Raw genomic sequence first — 18778 nt, forward strand, 5'->3', positions numbered from 1 at the left:
GTGATCTCAAAAACACCACCTCATTTAAAAATGGTTAGAAAATTAAGGCTGGAATTATAGAAAAAAAATAGCCAGTCAAGGGACCTGACCCACCCAAGAGGTGGGGCCTAGTTGATATCAGGATTGCAAAATTGATCATTATGCTTTCACCCTTATTGTACAAAGCCATAATTTTGTCAACACAAAACTAGAGGAAATAAAAATTGCCGTAAAATATACCATCGATTTTAGGCAATTGCAGAAAACAATTAACAGTTACTATAACCGAAAATCGTTGTTGCAGAAAACTATAACATTCAGAAAATTAAAAAACGAGTCGATGTTTTTGAACGACATTCAACATTCAAGATTCAATTATGAAACCCCTCTCTGCGAACTAACTCCTTAATTTATCGATAGCGACGCTATCATAGCGTAGATGCTTCAACGACTATTTGAAGAATATTAGATTTAGGCATGTGGTTGGAAGTTTATTAGGCACAGTTTTTTGTTGTTCACTTCTTGCCTTAGTGATGGACTCTGCCTCAATAATTCGATTCAACGACATTAAAATTATTATTTAATCCCGAGATCAGTCATCGTCCTCATGATTATTGCAATAAAATCCTTTATCAATTCTATTCAATCAATAATCACTAATAAAACAATTAAATTCCAGCTAGGATATTCAATTGATGTACTTCGAAAGAAATAAAATTAATAAAAAAAAAGTTCTGGCACATAAAACAGTGACGAGACAAAAAAAACCAACAACTACACCCTCACCATATAGGCTATATAATATCCTACACTCAGCCGAATTGACAAAAATAAAATAATATAAAAAAAGAAGAAAAAGTTTAATGAAAATAATTTAAATTTCCATTCATGCGTACTAATATAACAGCGAAACAAACAACAGAAAAAAAGTGATGGAAAAAATATCTACCAGTGAATATGTGAAACGTTTATTATGCTGAGTTTTGTGCCGAGATTTTTATGACACAAACGTGTTTGGATTGTATTTATGTGAATTTCATCCAATGTTTTGTGTACCATAACATACACGAGTGTTTTCATCTCTCTGAAAGTATAAATAGGTACACATAAGTGTATATTTTTTTTTATCCAAGCCCGTAGTCATTGGAGGGTGTGATATGAAAAATAAAACCAACAAAAGCTCTGAATTACATAACGGGTTCATATACCTATGTATTGATGTGAATAGGAATAAAACAACGACTTCGAAATACAACAGCCCCTTACGTCACACAGCCGTGTTCGTGTTAGCGGCATATAACAGCAGAAAAAAATCTATTACAGATTGAGAAAAAGAAACTTTAATTTTGCCGTTGAATTGTAGTTTGAAGACTCACTTCTGCTGACTATCTCTTTCACACTCTGTGTGTGTGTGTCTTGTGTGTGAACATCAGAAACCATATACCCCGGCTCTACACAAGATACAAAAAAAGCAAAGAAAGAATTACAAACATAATAACATTGCATGTTGCAAATATGGGTTTTGATAAGCTTTTATGTTTCGAAACGAACAAAGTGTACTTATGAGTAGTTATGTGAATCAAATCCAAACGCAGATAATTAAAGCAACGATGGAGGTATCTCTGTGGTTATTACTGTATATCATGTCATTGCTGAGATACATTACCACAGGACATGAACAATATGGCGAAGGTTTTCGAACCGGTGAGTGTTTGCAGATTGATTTTGTTAATTATTTATTTTGAGAATCTGTCTCAACGATAAACCGTAAATTTTGTGAAATTTATGGACCTACGGTTTATGCAACACACAATTATATTTCACTGATTTTTTTTTTTGAAGATTTATCACTTGAAAACTAATAAAATATTTGGAAAATGTCAAAATTACAACACAACCTCATCATTCTAGTAAGCCTTTATGTTGAATGCTTTTCAATAAATGTAAAGAAGTAATAGATTTTGCTAGGCGCACCGAAAATACGTGTGTCACTCAAGTGGTGCATACATCTGGTACGCCCTCGGGTACGCCGAATGTGGAGTTAAGTCGTACAATTTTATGACAAATTTTAAGAGCGTTCGTATAAAAATAGTTACTCCAGCCCGATCACCTGGTTGCGGAGCTACAGCTTAGGAAAGTCAAAAAATAAACAATTTTCAATAGAATGTTCCACCGACACTAAGTTATCCGGAAAGGGAGTCAGTAGCGGCATTTGTAGAATTCGATATGTCCTAGTGAACTTTAGACACCTCTATATCCCAGCGGTAGGCTTATTCAGCAACAAAATTAATGTGTGCGTGCAGTTTAGATTGAAGCCTAAGATGTATAGTGATACCAATAAATATCATGCGTGAGTAGCAATAGGTATCACGAAACGCATCATCAACATTTAAGATTTTTAGACCCGTACGAAGTAGGAGTTTACGCATACGTTTGTAACACGTCGAATTGGACTCCTTGAGTAAGGGGAAACCTATTGTGGTTGTCTAGAGATGCCAAATCAGTGAAAAAGAAAAATGTCCGTCTGTCTGTCTGCACGATAACTTGAGTAAAACGCATCCGATTTTGAAAATTCTTGTTTTTTCCCGTTTGGTAATGTCAAAAGACAGGCTAAGTTCGAAGATGAGTGATTTTGGATCGACCCCTCCCGAGCTGTGGCCCAATAAGTGCTTTACGGTTTTTCGAAGATATCTCCGGACATTCAAACGTTACACTTGTAAGTGATACGTCAAATAAAAGGTATTTACAATACCGATCGACAAAAAAAAGTTTATGGAAATCGGATGACCGACTCGTGAGTTAGACCCCTTGGTGTGAAACAGGCACAGGGCGGCAAGATGTTTTTGCTTGTAGGTCGGCCACATTTGAACATATTTCGTCTGTTTTAGCTTTATTAGATAGGTATTGACCGTACCAATCAGGGAAAATTTTTTTTATGAAATTATGTTCTCCGGAGCGTGAGCTAGGTCTCTTGGAGTGAGCTCTTATCTGGCTACTCGGCCGTACAGTGAACGTGGAGTATTTTGACAATATCTCGAGTAAATTTTGACCGAATTTCATGAATTTTTTTTTGTTTGAAAGGTATTAACGAATGTAAAGCATCGGTACTATTTCCGGTCTCCTAACAAAATGGCTGCCGGTGGCCATATTGGATTTTAATAAAAGTGATATAAAGTGGGAAAAATGGTACTTAGAGAGTTTCTGTTAACATGGAAATAATTTGTTATGTGTGTGGGGTGTTTCAGGCATTTCATATATGGACATCCATATATATCTATATTCACCTATATTGAGCTATATACAGGCATATAGAGCTATATAATAGCATATTCATCTGTGAAATGTTTATTTATAGGAAAATATAGGTAAATATAGCGGTATATAGCTGTTTAAATAGGAATTTATGAAAGTTGACTTCGTACGGGCAATTTATTTGTATATGCTAACAAGGCAAAGAAAGAAAATGTAAGTGATTTTAAAGGGCGAATAGCTTTTCAGTAGAGAATGAAGTAAAAGAAATGAAGAGTTTCACAGTAAAGGCTTTTGATACGAATAGGTGTTTCGTACGGGTCGGCGTTAGCTATGTTTTTAGTTCATCTTGCATTTCTATTTGAAGCGCACCGGTACAATCTATATAGCAATGAGTAATTAAGAAACTATTTTAAAAAAAACACCATTAGAACTAGGGAATGCAATACCGGACTGTTTTCTTTTCCATACCGGTATTCGGTATTTTGAGTTCCAATACTGGTATTAATACCGGTATTTTCAATATTTCGAAGCGGTGTTAAAATGAAGAATTTTGTTACGAAAAAGTGATTTAAGTAAAAATAAGTATGATCTTCAAACGTTTTAGAGTGAGCATTAAATTACACATTAGAGCAGCCTCGTAAAAAACCATATTTTCATAGTAATTTTCATAATAAAACAAAGGATACTACTCGAAAAATTTCAGAACTATGGAAATCGAGGCTGAATTACTTAATCTGTTATGTCAGGATAAAACTAAAATACCCAATTCACTGCATCAAAGTTTTAATTTTAAATGTATCAGCGAATAAATCAAAGAATTTAAATAGTGGAGCAAAACATTTAAAATTCACTAATTAGTCATTATCTTCAAACGAGAGGTTCTGAACAAAATCCTTTTGGCTTCCGTAAATTAGAGTCCATTTTTGGATTTTACCAAAGCACCTAGCAGGGTAATAGAGGTTTTTACACGTCAAATAGAGTAGTATTTTGGTACCAATAATACCATTAGCAGCCTTAATGGTAATTTTGCAATGACATTATGAAAAAAAAGGTATGGAAATTTTCGCATACTTCGATTAAAGTACTACTCTATTTTTTTCTATTACCCTGCTAGGTGCTTTGATTTTACATGAAATGCTTAATTGATTCCAAACAATTGTCCAAAGAATATGTCAACCTTTCTTAAAATCACTTTATCACATTGTTAAATACGAAACTATCGTGAAAGGGGAATATTTACGTCGCGCTCTCGGTGTGTTTGGGACTAAACCTGTCTTGCCCGTTTCTCTTCTATATACTCATTGAAGAGTAAAACCTGAAGTGAATCATAACTCGCCGATTCATGAAGCAATCGTCTTCTTGTCGTCTTTTCTACCTCTTAACACATTCATTCCTGAACCCAATACCACATCTATATATAGAAGTACAGTTAAAACAATGCTCTGATCTGATAGATCTCGCAATGAGAATAGACTTTTTTACCTGTCTTAATAAAGACGCACAGGGGTTTAGAGGGTCTACGGATTATCTGTGTAAGAAAAGAAATCTCGTCCATTGATCCACCCAGAAGAACACATATATGAAGAGAAACGGGCAAGACAGGTTTAGTCCCAAACACACCGTGATCACTTTTACCCAAACACTAGGAAGAAATAGTTTGTTTTTCCATCAAATACAGCTGAATGGAACATTATCACTGATCATCATTGACTTTTAGGCTTTTAGACTTTTAGTTAATTTCAACTAATAAATGAAGTCCACTTTCGTGCCTTGAGAGTGGTTTAGGAAAATCAGACACTCAATATGTTATAGGTATTGGAAAAGTGTATTGGGAGGGTGGTCTAAAAAGTCTCCAATAATGCGAACGTCGTTTATGGACGTTCTCTAAGAAAACCCATTTGGCGTATGTCCCATTTAAGGCAAATTTAAACACTAAGTAGAAGGCGTGTCCCACACCACGTTTGTATCACGCTTCAGAGTTTTACACAATTCGTCAAATTGTGGAGTACTGTTGCTAATATTTGCGGTATCACGCTTATTGCTATGCTACTGCTATGTGACGCCAAGGATTCTCTAAATTATCTATACCAACCAGAGAAATGATAAGTTGACGTCATTGCGCGAGGAACGATTGTGAAGAAAAATTGTGCTCTCTCTCTCTCAAAGAATTTGTATGTAATTCTCTCTCATTTGCATCATACAGCCCAATTTAAAATTCATCTACCTCGCTAAAACTTTGACAATCAATTGGAAAAGTCGCTCAAAATGTTAATCTTTAAGTTTTGAGTACGGTCGTATCAAGTTTTCAAGAGCATACAAGGTACAATTTTTTAGATATAAGTATAACTTCTAAAGATTTTTTTTTTAATTTATTCAAAAGTTGGTTCACATTTTCTCATTAAAAACTTTCCGGTTTTAATACCGGTATTTTTCGGTAAAAGCCGGCATTCGGTATTGGAAGTTTCCGGTATTAATACCGATATTGCATTCTCTAATTAGAACACATCTCATATTACAATGTATAATAATTACACTCCGCAGTCCGCATTCATCTAAATCTAGTACTTGCAATAATTTTCCTACTTATTTATACAGTTTTGTCTCAACAATAGATCGGTACCAATTTTACCATGCGATTAACTTTTCAAGGCACTTGGGAGATTATTATTGAATTGTATTTGCCTGAAGTTCATTACTCGGTTCAATGTAACGGTTTCAATTATTAGTTTAAATTCGATTGTTAAAATAATTGCTTTTCCCAATGATGTACTTTCCCATTTCAATAACATTATTGTCCTTTTATTACATCATTTTCCAATCTAACTACCCCACGACAGTCACAGGTATTTTGTTGCTCTATCATTGGCATTAAATTAATGTTTAGGTGGAGAATTCCAACCTATAACACAATAAATTTAGTTTAAACATATAACAGCTATTCAGCTCATACATTGTATGTGTAATATATACTTAAATATCAACAAATACAAGCCACCACCACACACTAAACCTAGCCTCCATTATACATATTTTACAGAATAATGGCATAGAATTTTCGTTATCACAATCTATAACAACTTCGGAAAATATAATTTTCTTTTCAGTGTACTTAAACATCAAACTCAATGGGTAAAGGCATATATTTTTATATAATGTGCGGATGTTATGATACGAACCAACGATATACATACAACAGTGAAGGATGCATATGTGAAATTATTATATATAAACGTGAATAATATAAAGGGCGATATAATGGAGAAATGATGGAAAAAAAGGAGTAGGTTTCTCACACATTTCGCGCTACGTATTCACCATTTATGTGCTATCGTATAATATAATAATCTTAAACGTCCACGCCGATAATATAGTTATATTTCATGCAAGACTTATGGTTCGGTTGTATTATAATTATATATAATGTTAATCTGTGTATATATAGGCAATAAGGAAATTTTTTTATTGATAAATAATTTAATGGATTGGCCAGACGGCCGAGACTATAATGCTCCAGCTCCATTTGATGATTCTAAAAATATTTACAAAAAAAGATTTTTTTTTTGTAAATTCTTAGAAAAGCTCTCGGATTTTCTTGCTCGTTTTCGGATATATTCTCTTTTTATCCTTCAATAACGCATAAATGACCCAAATATGGAATACCGAAAAGGAAAATTTATACAATTTAATTTATTTCTTGAAGTATGTGAACCGTTGACAATGACATACAACGTTCACAAGAATTCAACCGATATAAATGAATTTTTAAGCATTATTTCGACGAACTCTACAATAGACTGGATTCGTGACTTTAACATGTCCATTATGATTACGTTTTAGCTAATTTATCTAATTAATTTTGACCTTTTCTTCGAAAACAACATTCGTCAGTTCATTTCTATTAAAAGTATAAAGACAACAAGTTGTCGTTTCTCATTTGTCATTTATTTCACTTCGATTAATTTCTCTGACAAAGATAATTTTTGGCGACATGATCTTGAATCAGACCTGGTTATTCTATCGAAATTCCCGAATTTGTTGAAAAATGTATTATTGGTAGTTTTTCAGATCAGTCACAATGTTCTACGGGTAAATTTTAATTATGAAAGAAAAGGGACGACGGTCTGATTGTTCGCTTAATTGAAATATATCTACCTGCTCTCAGAAAATCTGTGTTCAAATTTTCGGGCATTTTGAATAAATCGTTGAACAACGGCAAACAAATGAATAGGCACGCATGAGGTGAGAAACTAAACTTAAGAATTTTAACTTATTTGTACCATTACCGAGGGGCAAACCACTCAAAAGATTTGCATGCGAAAAAAACGAGTAAAATGCACTGTAAAATGTAAAAAAAAGAGTTGCAGAAGAGATGCACGCTAAAGGTGAGTTGAATTTGAAAATAATAAAATTTGCACGCGAAACAAATACATTTTAATGTTTTCAAGCGATTAGCTGAACTAGTCTTCAGACAACCACAAAATAGTGAACAGTGAACCACTTTAACATAGTCTTTGATCAAATCAACACAGTTCAAGCAAAAGTGCTTCGAATTACATCTGCCAGCCTGCCTCATAGTGCACAATTATCTTAATTCTTAGTTACTAAAATTGATTTTTTTCAAAGTTTTGTTGATTTACATTTCTTTGCTCTGTTTAATTGACAGCTTGCTCTCTTACACTCAGTACTTTTTGTTGAGTGGAAACCACACTTAAGTCTAGTTTAAGAGAGCACTGTGAACGATTTCTATTGGTTAAAATTCGTCTATCTCGATTTTTAACCCATAAATATCATTCAAGAAGCTCTCTTACGACGAAACTTTTAAGTGGAAATCAAGCCTTAAAAGAAAAAGTCGCTCGCAAAAAAAAGAGTTGCAAATCAAGTGGTTTGCCCCTCGACCTTTACCAAATATGAAACTTTAAGATTAAATATTGATTGAGATAGTTATGTATATATGCCTTTATATCATTGGAAGTTGCGGGAAATTGTAATAAGATGTCATGACTCTAAACAAATATTTTTATGATAAAATTATTCCTTTACCTTTTCGTTCTAAGATTTACTTTCAAATTATTAAAAATTCCAACAGCTCTAACGTTTCCATCGTCGAATTTAGAATCGTAACATACGTTAAATTTTGTACTCCACGAACGAGCCGATCAATGCCGGGTAATCATTACGAAGCGAGAATAACACAACGAATTTCCAAATTAAGGATACTTTAGAAATGAAAATAAAAGTGTTTTCGTTGAAAAACATCGAAAAATTCAGCAAAAAGTGTAAATTTCACATAAAGATGTAATATGGCCACAATGACACTTTTGTACTGACATTAAGTCTTCATTTTTTAAGGCCATTAGATAAGTTATATAGCTGAGAGTGGTGTCGTTCGAAAGCTTTAAAAAGTTCACCAAAGTACACCTTTAAACCCGACAAAAAATTTCGTTCAGGTCGCTTAACAAACTTTTCAAAATTTGTGAAAAAACCGTCATGCATACCCAAGTTCAAAGGGGGCGTTTATGCCTTGGCCCTACTTTTTGTCAGGTTTATCGGTGTACTTCGGTGCACTTTTTGGAGCTCTTTCAGGATATACAACGCGCAAAAATTTTAAGTTTTGAAATGACTTCAGAAATCGACCGTACGTTTTTGTGATATTTGTAATGTAAATACAACATTACAATAACGTTACAAAATTCCACTACACCAAAAACGCGGTTTCGACTTGTGAAGCCATTAGGAAAGTGACAACTTTTTAATTAGTGAACTTTGAAAGAGCATAAAAAAGTTCACCTTTGAACCAGTAAAAAAGTAGGTGAAAGGTCCTAAATTCGCTCACTAAACCTTGCGAAAAACGTAATATTATGCCAAAAACGCAAACATTCATATTAAGTTTGCTGCTTTAAACGTAATGCGTCGAACTTTTGATTTTTTGATAATTTTAAATTATATTAAAGAGTTCATCGTGAGAACTCGCAACATTATCAGCGTATAATTTCGGTAATATTATGACATCTTTTTGTAATTTCCCGCAACTTCTTGTTAGCTGCAGTTTATCTAATACCGGTAATATCGGTATTAAATAAAAGATTCTTCATACATGCGATTCGATTTACACATATTTCATAATTAAAACCGCAGAAAAAAAAAATTACACTTACAGAACAACGTATTGCGACGCGAGATTTTACAAATTTTCATTCATAAAAACTTTCCGTCACACTGATTGTACGCTACACAACAAATTCACACTGCAATCGATAGTGTTTACACAAGACAGCTGCCTTGGTTTACATCAAATTCTTGTTGCTCTGAATTGCTGTTTTAGAAAATCAATGAAAATACACGTTTCTAGATTGAAAAATTCAATTTTGCATGCTATCAATATTATAAGCTCATCTAATTTTGAGAATGAAATTCAGAGTTGAAAAATTTAAAATTTGGAGATTTGAAAACACCACGATCGCCAAAACAAAACTTCTGCACGAGTCCATTGTGGAATATTCAAAAAATAAAATTTTAGGACCCTGAGCGGCGGATTACTAAATAAATTACGATAAACTGTTCGTAATAAATTTCGCTTTTTTGTTCAATATTTATGCAATATAATCGACCTTATCTCATCCATAAAACGAACGTTTGCAAAAACAATAAAACATCCAAACATTTTTTTTCTCGTTTTGGTAAATATAATTCAAAAATCAGTCATTTTCTCATATCACTATCCGCAATTATACATAAAACCGCTTATAAATGTATACAATGGTTGTGTATACCATTTTGAACTTGTAACCTCATTTTATGATTATTGCACTGGGTGTTCCTCTGTAATTTTGCTTTTTTTTCACAAATATGGATAGAGTATAAAAATACATATATTTCCCGTTCACACGGACCTCGATGTAAGTCTATCTATCTCCATAACATATAAAATGGGTCAGGTTAAGGGTTTCCACATATTCCAATAAATTTTCTCTGACTGCCTGTGCTTTACGTTCAATGTTCAACATTCAACTAACTATAATAGTTTGCAACATATAACACTTGCCTCATATAACATAAAATACGTATACACGATCCATACACCGCACATATGTGAGCAAATACTCTATTTTTCCCTTTTATCTTTCGAGAAAATAAATAAATTTTCGCATGAATATTATAAATCCACCCGTGGTGTACGGTGTTGTAAATATTTAGGTATATGGTCGCAACCGCAACCGTCACCGTCATCATATTAAATACGTAAAACGTACGGTTCTGTACAAGGTGTACGTTCGTAATATTGATGATATTAATCTTGTGACAGAATTTTTGTTCACATCCATTTTGTGAAATTCTTTATGAATGCAACTTTTTCGTCGTCTTGAAAGGAGTAAGATGTAGCAGAAAATGTTAAGTAACCAATTTCGTAAATTCATATACCATGTACGTAGGGTTCCCAGATCGAAAATTTCAAAAAGTGTACATTTTTGACTTGAAAAAGGGTACAAAAGAGTACGGTTTCCAAAGCAGGAAAAAACGATTAAAAATGGTTTTTCAGTAGAAGCTTTGTATTTTAACTCTTTTTGGACGATTTATTGATGATAACCACAAACGTTTCTCCTTTCAATGAAAAGTTACCACCTCTTGACATCTATATGGATGTACTTAGTCCAAAAAGAATGCGAGTACAAAGTTTTCATCGAAAATATACATTTTTGCGTATAAGTTCAGGCAGCATTCAAATGATTCGTCTTAACTGTAACACTGGATCAAGTGTTGTAACTGCCACAAAAACGACATGTTGATTACTAAATGTCAATTGAAGCCATTATTCCAACAACTACATTAAGAGCAATGAACCCTTCGCAAATTTGTAGCCTACATTTGAGAGGAAAAATATTCGTTTTTAATGATTTTTTTGAACCAAAATCTTTTTTTGAAAAAAGTAAAACCATTAAAGCATGCAAAAATGGGCGTTGGTGAACCTATCCCACTTGTAGAAACCTGTGCAGATTACACAAATTCACACAATCCAATTGAAGGCTACAAATTTGCTCTTAACACCGTTGCATCAAAAACTTCAAAGCGTTACCGACATTTTGAAAAAAGGTTTTCTTTGGCCACTTCCATATCTTCCAAAAAAAATGTTGCGTAATGAAACACGTAAAATGATTTAATAGCAAATCGATGTTATTGCGAGTGTTATTGCCGCGCAGCGATTTTTTTTTACATTTTCTTGACACAAAATGTATGGGCTATATGTCAGAATTTTCAGCTCGCGTGGAAAATTTGGTGAGAATTTCATTTCAATGTAGAAAAAGAGTACAAAGAGTACAAAATCAATGAAATAGTAGCGCGCTAGCCGCAGTCGGTTAAAGTAGTTGCAACGTCGAAAAAGAGTACGTCTGGGAACCCTACATGTACGTATACACAGTGTACATAATATAATGTACACTACATATAACGAACGAACGAGTCTAAATAAATCATCTTCAAAATTATAACAGAAACCAAAAGCGGATTATTGAGTATAAATTTATCGAAAATGTAAGTGTAATGTCGATCGAGGAGGGAGAATGGGTACACACGGTACATCATATTATGAAAATTGTGAATTGATGAAGTGGTGTTTGATTAAGATTTTGTATGGATTGTGGGTATGTTTGAAAAGGTGTCTGATTCAAATTGAAATCCCATTATTTATATTGCGATCAACACTTAACGCGGCATTTTACCAAGAACACACAATCGACGTCACGGGAAGATTTATTTAATGAAAAAGTCATTATATTTGAGCGTTTTGATGGTGTGGCGGGGTAGATTGTTTGTTAAATTGTAAACAGGACGTGTGGATTATTCTCCGAATTTCATTGGAATTTTTCCAAGAACTTTTCTTACATTTTCCGTTAATAGTAGGGTCCATTGTGTCAATCCGCTCCACGGGCCATTTTTTAAATGCTGCTATTCATAGAGTGTCCAGTCCGTGATCCACTCGCTCGCTAAAGGTAGAATATTGTTTATTAGAAAAAGACAGCACCAACAAATGAATGTCTAACACAGCTGTCAGAATCGTCAGTTATTGTTGAAAAACACGATTGGAGATGAAAAATTCAGTACTTTTTTGGCGAACGCAGCAATTTTTTCTGACACAAGAGCCTGGACTATAAATAGAGTTGAAAATTAGAAATAGTCAAATAGACAGAAAATTTCCTGCTAAGTGAGTTAAATTCAATTACCCCGTTATACTATAAATCATAACTCATTTCGTCAAAGTTTCTTATGATTATTTACATTGGTCCGAAACAATATGAGCTATAAATCTACTAACCGAACACCCATAAGTATCTGGTTTCGGTTAGTTGCATAAAAGTTTAATTACCACCGTCAGAATAGCCAATTTAAGAACAATCAGAAATTAACCATATCATAATTCAGGTAGTCAGAAAGTAGGTTTCCCTCGGTGGTTTCCGCATTATTTTCCTTCAAAGTCTCATAAATCTGACTATAGTAATTATGCTGGTGACAGTCCAAAATAAATATAGAAAGCAGCCCGAAGTACATTGTAGTAACCAATATAAATTACCCGGTCGCGCTGAGAGATTACTATCGAAATATCTATGCGATTGGACTTTCACACAATCCAACGATAAACGATGAATCATTCGATGAGTATGGACACAGAGAATAAAGTCTTCCCAGTTCGATTAAGATATATTGAAAAGTATACTTCGAAAGTTGGTTGGTTGAACTGGGAATACTTACATATAAATCGAAAGGTGCATCGACGACTCGAGTGTATATTTTGTGTTTTAGTTCTTACGGTAGAACAATTTGCTATGTCTGCAATTCACATTACAACAAATAGATTGGATTGGTGAACGAGATAAGTGTAGTGTTTTTTTTTGATTACTTATGAATTCCTATTGAAATATACGTCGTTGTTGTGGGAAAATTTCAAACAATATCCGCACTATCCCCAGAGATTCAAGGTTTGGATTCAAGTAATTTAAACTTTGATATTTTATTCTCATCAGATTTGGGTATATGCTTTCCCCATGTATACGTTACTCGTTTGTCAGATTGTCGACAATTATTGTATTATAGTTTTCGCAAAAATTTGATTTGTATTCAAAGTTTGTTTTTAGTTTGTTTGCCATCCGATTCAATTTTAAACTTTGCTATTATGTATGCGAATTGCATTGATTTGATATCGGGAATTTTTGTATGTATGGAAAACCGTTATACGAACAAGTTCATTTTTGTCCACTCCCATCGACAGAAGACATCAAATATGCATGAGTTTTGGAAACTAAATAAAATGCCTCAATAAAATCAGCATGGATACATACATGGAATATTGAGACAATTTAGAATATTTTTCATAATTTTGCATAAACTATTTCTGGTGAAAAAAACACAAAGGGCTTATCAATCAACGTAGTGCGTAAATGGAAATGAGATATTTTTTCGGAATAGCTCAGGTAGCTTTATTGATTGCCAAATACTTTGGACCACAGTTCATGGTCATCTTCAGTGGTTTGATCTGAAAACCAAACAACATTCTAGAACAAATGTTCTCACAAACTTACAAGTACATTAACTTATACCTTATCGGTTAGCTGTGGTGTCTCATATCAATTGCGATCGAGTTACATAATCTTACGAGTGTACTTTTCATCGATTTACACATTAATTTTTAGTAATTAAATTACTTCGTCACCGGGTGCGATTAGCATTGGTATAATAAAGAGACTATTGGCACCCGGTGCCATTAGCCACAGTATTATAAAAAGACTATTGGCACCCGGTCCCAATAGTCTCTTCCTTTTATTTATAGAAAAACGTTCATCATTTTTTTTTTCTCTATTGAAATTCTGAATCATGGTTGTTGTGTGAGTATATACATTCAATGAGCATTCGTTGTTTGTGTTCGTCGCATGAAAACTGCTAAGATTTCGCTAACATTTTGAATTAATTAAAATAGAATGAAAGAGCGGATTGTTAAGACTCCTTCAAATTTAAATCAAATTCAAAAAGACTACGTTCTTCGTGAGTTCTTTTTTTTGTATACGCAGCAAAAGGACGATTTTATTTATAAATCGCAATGCTTTAACTCTGTAAAACTTTACTTTACAATCGAAAATAAGGTCAATGCTCAACCTTTTATAAATGAGAATTCAGAAGTACACTGAGGTACACTAAGCGAATTTTTCTACTTTTCACAAGTAAAATATACGTGTCACAAGATTAAAATCGATGTAAGGAACTAGTAGCATGAGAATAATATGCGCAGCACGTATAACTGTTTGGCCTGTTTTGCACTGTAATACGTCCGTCACGTATTAAGCACATGCGTTATGAATCTGCCGTAATTCAGAATAAAAACAATTTGCAATCAATAAGAAATGAATCAATGGAAATTCTTTTGTTATTTCCACAGCAAATTGTTTTTTTTTCCTCAGTGCATCTATTCATTGCACCGCCTTCATACGGAACGTGTTCAATGATTCAAACAAAAACTGCTCGTTTATACCCTTTAGAAGATCTAATTGTTTATCAGTTCAGTTATAATTATATGCATTACCATATTAGCTTTTAAACTATAAATTCGCTCCAGGGGATTTCACGGCTCGTACCTTTCAATTACATGTTAAATTCGTTTGGATTAAATTATCTCATCGAAAACAACGATACATTATTATCCCTCCCGAATAGTATACCAATTTTCGCAATATTGCACAAGCATAACATATTTACAGCAATTCTCAGTAATACAATAAGGGATCCGCTGGATCATATATACCAAAACCATATTAAAATGAATATTTTCCGAAAAATTTTACCAAAACAAGCCAGATAATAGAATTTTCATCTCCAAAAATAACATGCAGAACAGGGATAATATTACCTTTAATGGTTTAAAATGTATATATACGTAATGTATCCACATTCCACATCACAGTGGCAGATCTCGCAACGAGCATATTTCATATATATAATGTTACATATAAGTTACATATAAGTTAATTTTAAATTATTATGGTTTTATAGTATACCTACGAAACATAACATTTTATGCCTAGCGGTAATTCATTTTCAATTTTATTGAAATTGCTCTTGGGAAGAAATATCATGGGCTTCGTGTATGTTATTTTTTGACATGTGAAATATTTTCAGTGGGGGATAACCATTTTTTTCGGGCTTCTGCTTCTTCGTGTATTTTTATTTTGGCAAAGTAAATTTGTTAAAATGCTACCATTCTATAGATGTATTAAGGAGCAATGTAAGTTATGCAAAATATTATTCTTTCGTAGGCTGTTTTATGTACACTTGTGCACATTATATACCTAAATGTTTGGAATATTTAGAATAGACGGTTGTAGCATGAAAACATTATGAAAATAAATGTGCCTTATCAATCATGTTATGTAGAAGCTTATTCAATAAATTATTATTTGTGGTTATTATGTGCCGAAAAAAAAGAGAAAGAGAAAATGATTAGTGTATTATGTTGCTCCAGTTCATAATATCCATGCAATTAGCTTCGGATTATAAAAAATACGCTCAAATGGATTGCAAATGCTATTCATATATTTCTGTAAATAAAATCACATTCTTTTGAAAATTAGGGTGTAAAATTAAAGAGGGACAAAAAAATGGTTCTGCTGTCGGTATTATTTTCTCGTTTATGAAAAGTCTCTTTACATTTTCAACTTTCCCTCTTCTCTTTATTTTTCTCCATATTAGACGAAAATGGCTTACAAACTTTTTTTCCTTTTCTTCAACCCACACATAGAATCCAACTGGAACCCCTGACTATTATGTATGTTAACAACAGGGCCTATCTTTGGAAATTTTTTCACATATTTCGTGAATTTTTCCACATTTTCATTAGTGTTCCCATAAAATACTTTTGTGAAGATTTAGAAAAATGTAAGAAATTTCTGAAAAATGGAGGAAAATATGGAACAAAAAATTTCGCAAAAATAGTTATTGGTATCGTCTTTGTACGCCTTTTAGTAAGCAGATGTTCTCAATCTTTAAGTCAATAACATTTTTAGATTTCATAAAAACCATGTTATGTTCTCGTATACATACACTCCATATAATGTACAGATCATGCTCGAAGACTTTAACAATATTCAAATACATATGCGGCTGTGGGTTGGCAATATGTGGTATCTAAGTATAGGAACACTTGTAGCCAAACCTGTCACTTAAGTGTGATCTCCCGGATGAACAATGCCATACGCTTTTATTAATTAATTTTGTTTACAAAGTACGACCCTACAACGACCCAATTTTGTCAGCCGCTTAAGTGCCGGAGGCCGCTTCCAGTTTCAATACAAAGAAGTATGTGCAAGGTGTTCTGCAGCAAGAACTACATGGGTATCGACAATTCTGATCAAAAGAATTTCTAATTTTCTTACGGGCTTCGAAGTTTAGACGAACATATAAAAAAAATCAGTGCATTTTAGAGACATATCGTTAAACAATTTTTTGTTTAGAATAATGTTTTACGTCGATTAAAAATAACTTGTAAAAACTTCAGCCCCATTAGCTGCCACATATAATTAGACTGAATAGAAATTCACAATGAAAACGCCACTATGCATGTTTCTATCGTACCGATCCCTGTAAATTATGATTATCGGATTGTCATAACATCTGTAATAATTTAAACATTTTTTTGATAGTCCTGAATCTTCGATAAGAACTACTAGTTACTGACACGTCTTCAGATTACGATTTTAGTGTTTGACTAGTCAATTAGTCAATTGTAGATAATTGAATTACAACGGTTTACTATTAGCAGCAGTAGTAAATGAATCGGAAAAGGGGTGAAGTGTCTGACTGTGCTGGGTCGACTTTTACAAATTCCTCGTTTCAAAATAAATACTACGCGTAAATACAAGGTGTAAAATCACAGTTGAGTTTGCGATTTTGAAAATGCACTCTGAAAGTTACAACCCCTGTCAGGGCCAATTTTCTAGAAAACGTTTTCTTCCATTTTCTGAAATTTTGAAGACAGTTTCTACAAATTTTAGAATTTAAAGAAATTTTTAGAAAACACAGAATTTTGTAGAACAATTTATAGAAAATTCTATAAATGTATACAATTCTACCAAACTCTACGATGTTTGTGATACATTCGAATCTCATGAGACTATTTTTAGCTGTATCTTTAACGATAATAAACAAACCACTGTTTCCATTTTTATCCACCATTGCCATGTTTTCTTATGTTTCTTCTACAATTACATCGTTTTTGAAGTAAAGAGTCAAAAGGGAGATTACTTGTCTCATTTACGCTTAGTTCCAAAGTACCAAAGTACCAAAACTAACATTTCAATTGGCAGTTGATACAGCTCTACAAATCCAAAAATAACCATTGAGTCCCAAATATTGAAATTTTTGTACCTTAAATGCGATTTCATCGGTCTCTCTTCTTTAATAAGACTTCGTGCATAAAGCTGGAAAATAAGGTAGAATAAACGAGTTCTGCGAATACATAGAAGCTGTATAAGACTAATTCAATCATCAAACTGTTTTTCATTTTAGTTTAATTTTTTAATTACAATTTTGTGCTTTTCCTGGCCGCTAACGGTCTGATAATCACTACCGAGAACCCCAACCGGACTTAAAACAATAACTAATTCGAAATGTGTCAAAAACTCAAACATGAAAGGTAATCTAACAGATGAGAAAAAAAATGCTGCTGCGAGTGCAAACATTTAACTTTTCACTTGACGTCACTCCTAATTAAATTTTTTAATAGCCACGCCAATTCCCATTAAACTATTTCAATGAATACAGAAGAGAAAAAGTTTTTATGTTGACTTTACCGTTTCAAATTTATGATAATCCTTTCAGCGAATAGCTTCAAAAATTTCATAATTGAACTCGCTCGCTTGTGTCAGTCCATCCAATTACGCATAAATGTAAATTGCAAGGTCGAGACAAATTATTCACCTCCTGACGTCTTCATCCATACTTTGTACACCATCTCTAATACACAGCACTTTATTACCTCAATTTCGTTTAGTAATCGTCTACTAACTACGACCCAGCACCAATGCCATACCAGGCAAGGTATATCTTTCATTCAATCATACTTTCACCTTTGCATATCATCATCTGAATAATATGAAAATGCTGGCATAAGGTACTGTATCAGACTTGTAACCCTCATAAATTTCAATTCGTAAATATAAAACAACAACAACAACAGCAACGGCAACGGCATTTCAAATAAACTTGAGCCATTTGGAAATGTTGCATTATGCAAAATTGATGGTCTCAATGCACACAAATTTTCCTCATTTATTTGTTGATACAACTCTCGGTGTATCTATATATGAAAAGAACATTGAAACCCATCTCAAATATAATGCCACATATGCCTTCTGTGTCCCTTAGCATTATGTTTCTACGTATGGTTACAGTACACCACTTAAAAACACAAAAGCAAATTTGTATGAGCATTAGAGTGGTACGAACATTAAACAATATGGCATGATAATCGGAGAAAACATATTTTAATTTAATTGTATACTCTCAGTTGCAA

The 18778-nt window shown here is 33.2% G+C and overlaps 1 protein-coding gene and 1 long non-coding RNA gene across 5 annotated transcripts in view; one reads left to right on the forward strand and one right to left on the reverse strand.

Annotated features, from left to right (window-relative positions):
• LOC119078061 (synaptogenesis protein syg-2) overlaps positions 1 to 18778 on the forward strand; it is a 162278-nt gene that overhangs the window by 13913 nt on the left and 129587 nt on the right. For all 4 annotated transcript variants that reach the window (XM_037185496.1, XM_037185495.1, XM_037185497.1 and 1 more), the window contains exon 2: positions 659 to 1683. In XM_037185496.1, coding sequence (XP_037041391.1) covers positions 1515 to 1683 — 169 coding nt within the window. In that variant the 5' untranslated portion in view covers positions 659 to 1514. The remainder of the gene's footprint in view (positions 1 to 658; positions 1684 to 18778) is intronic.
• Positions 13678 to 13894, reverse strand: LOC119078113. The gene is made up of 2 exons (XR_005087943.1): positions 13818 to 13894; positions 13678 to 13753 (listed from the first exon to the last, which is right to left on the reverse strand). It is a non-coding gene; the product is annotated as an uncharacterized LOC119078113 (long non-coding RNA).

This window comes from Bradysia coprophila, unplaced genomic scaffold (assembly GCF_014529535.1).
Source record: "Bradysia coprophila strain Holo2 unplaced genomic scaffold, BU_Bcop_v1 contig_24, whole genome shotgun sequence".
NCBI lineage: Eukaryota > Metazoa > Arthropoda > Insecta > Diptera > Sciaridae > Bradysia > Bradysia coprophila.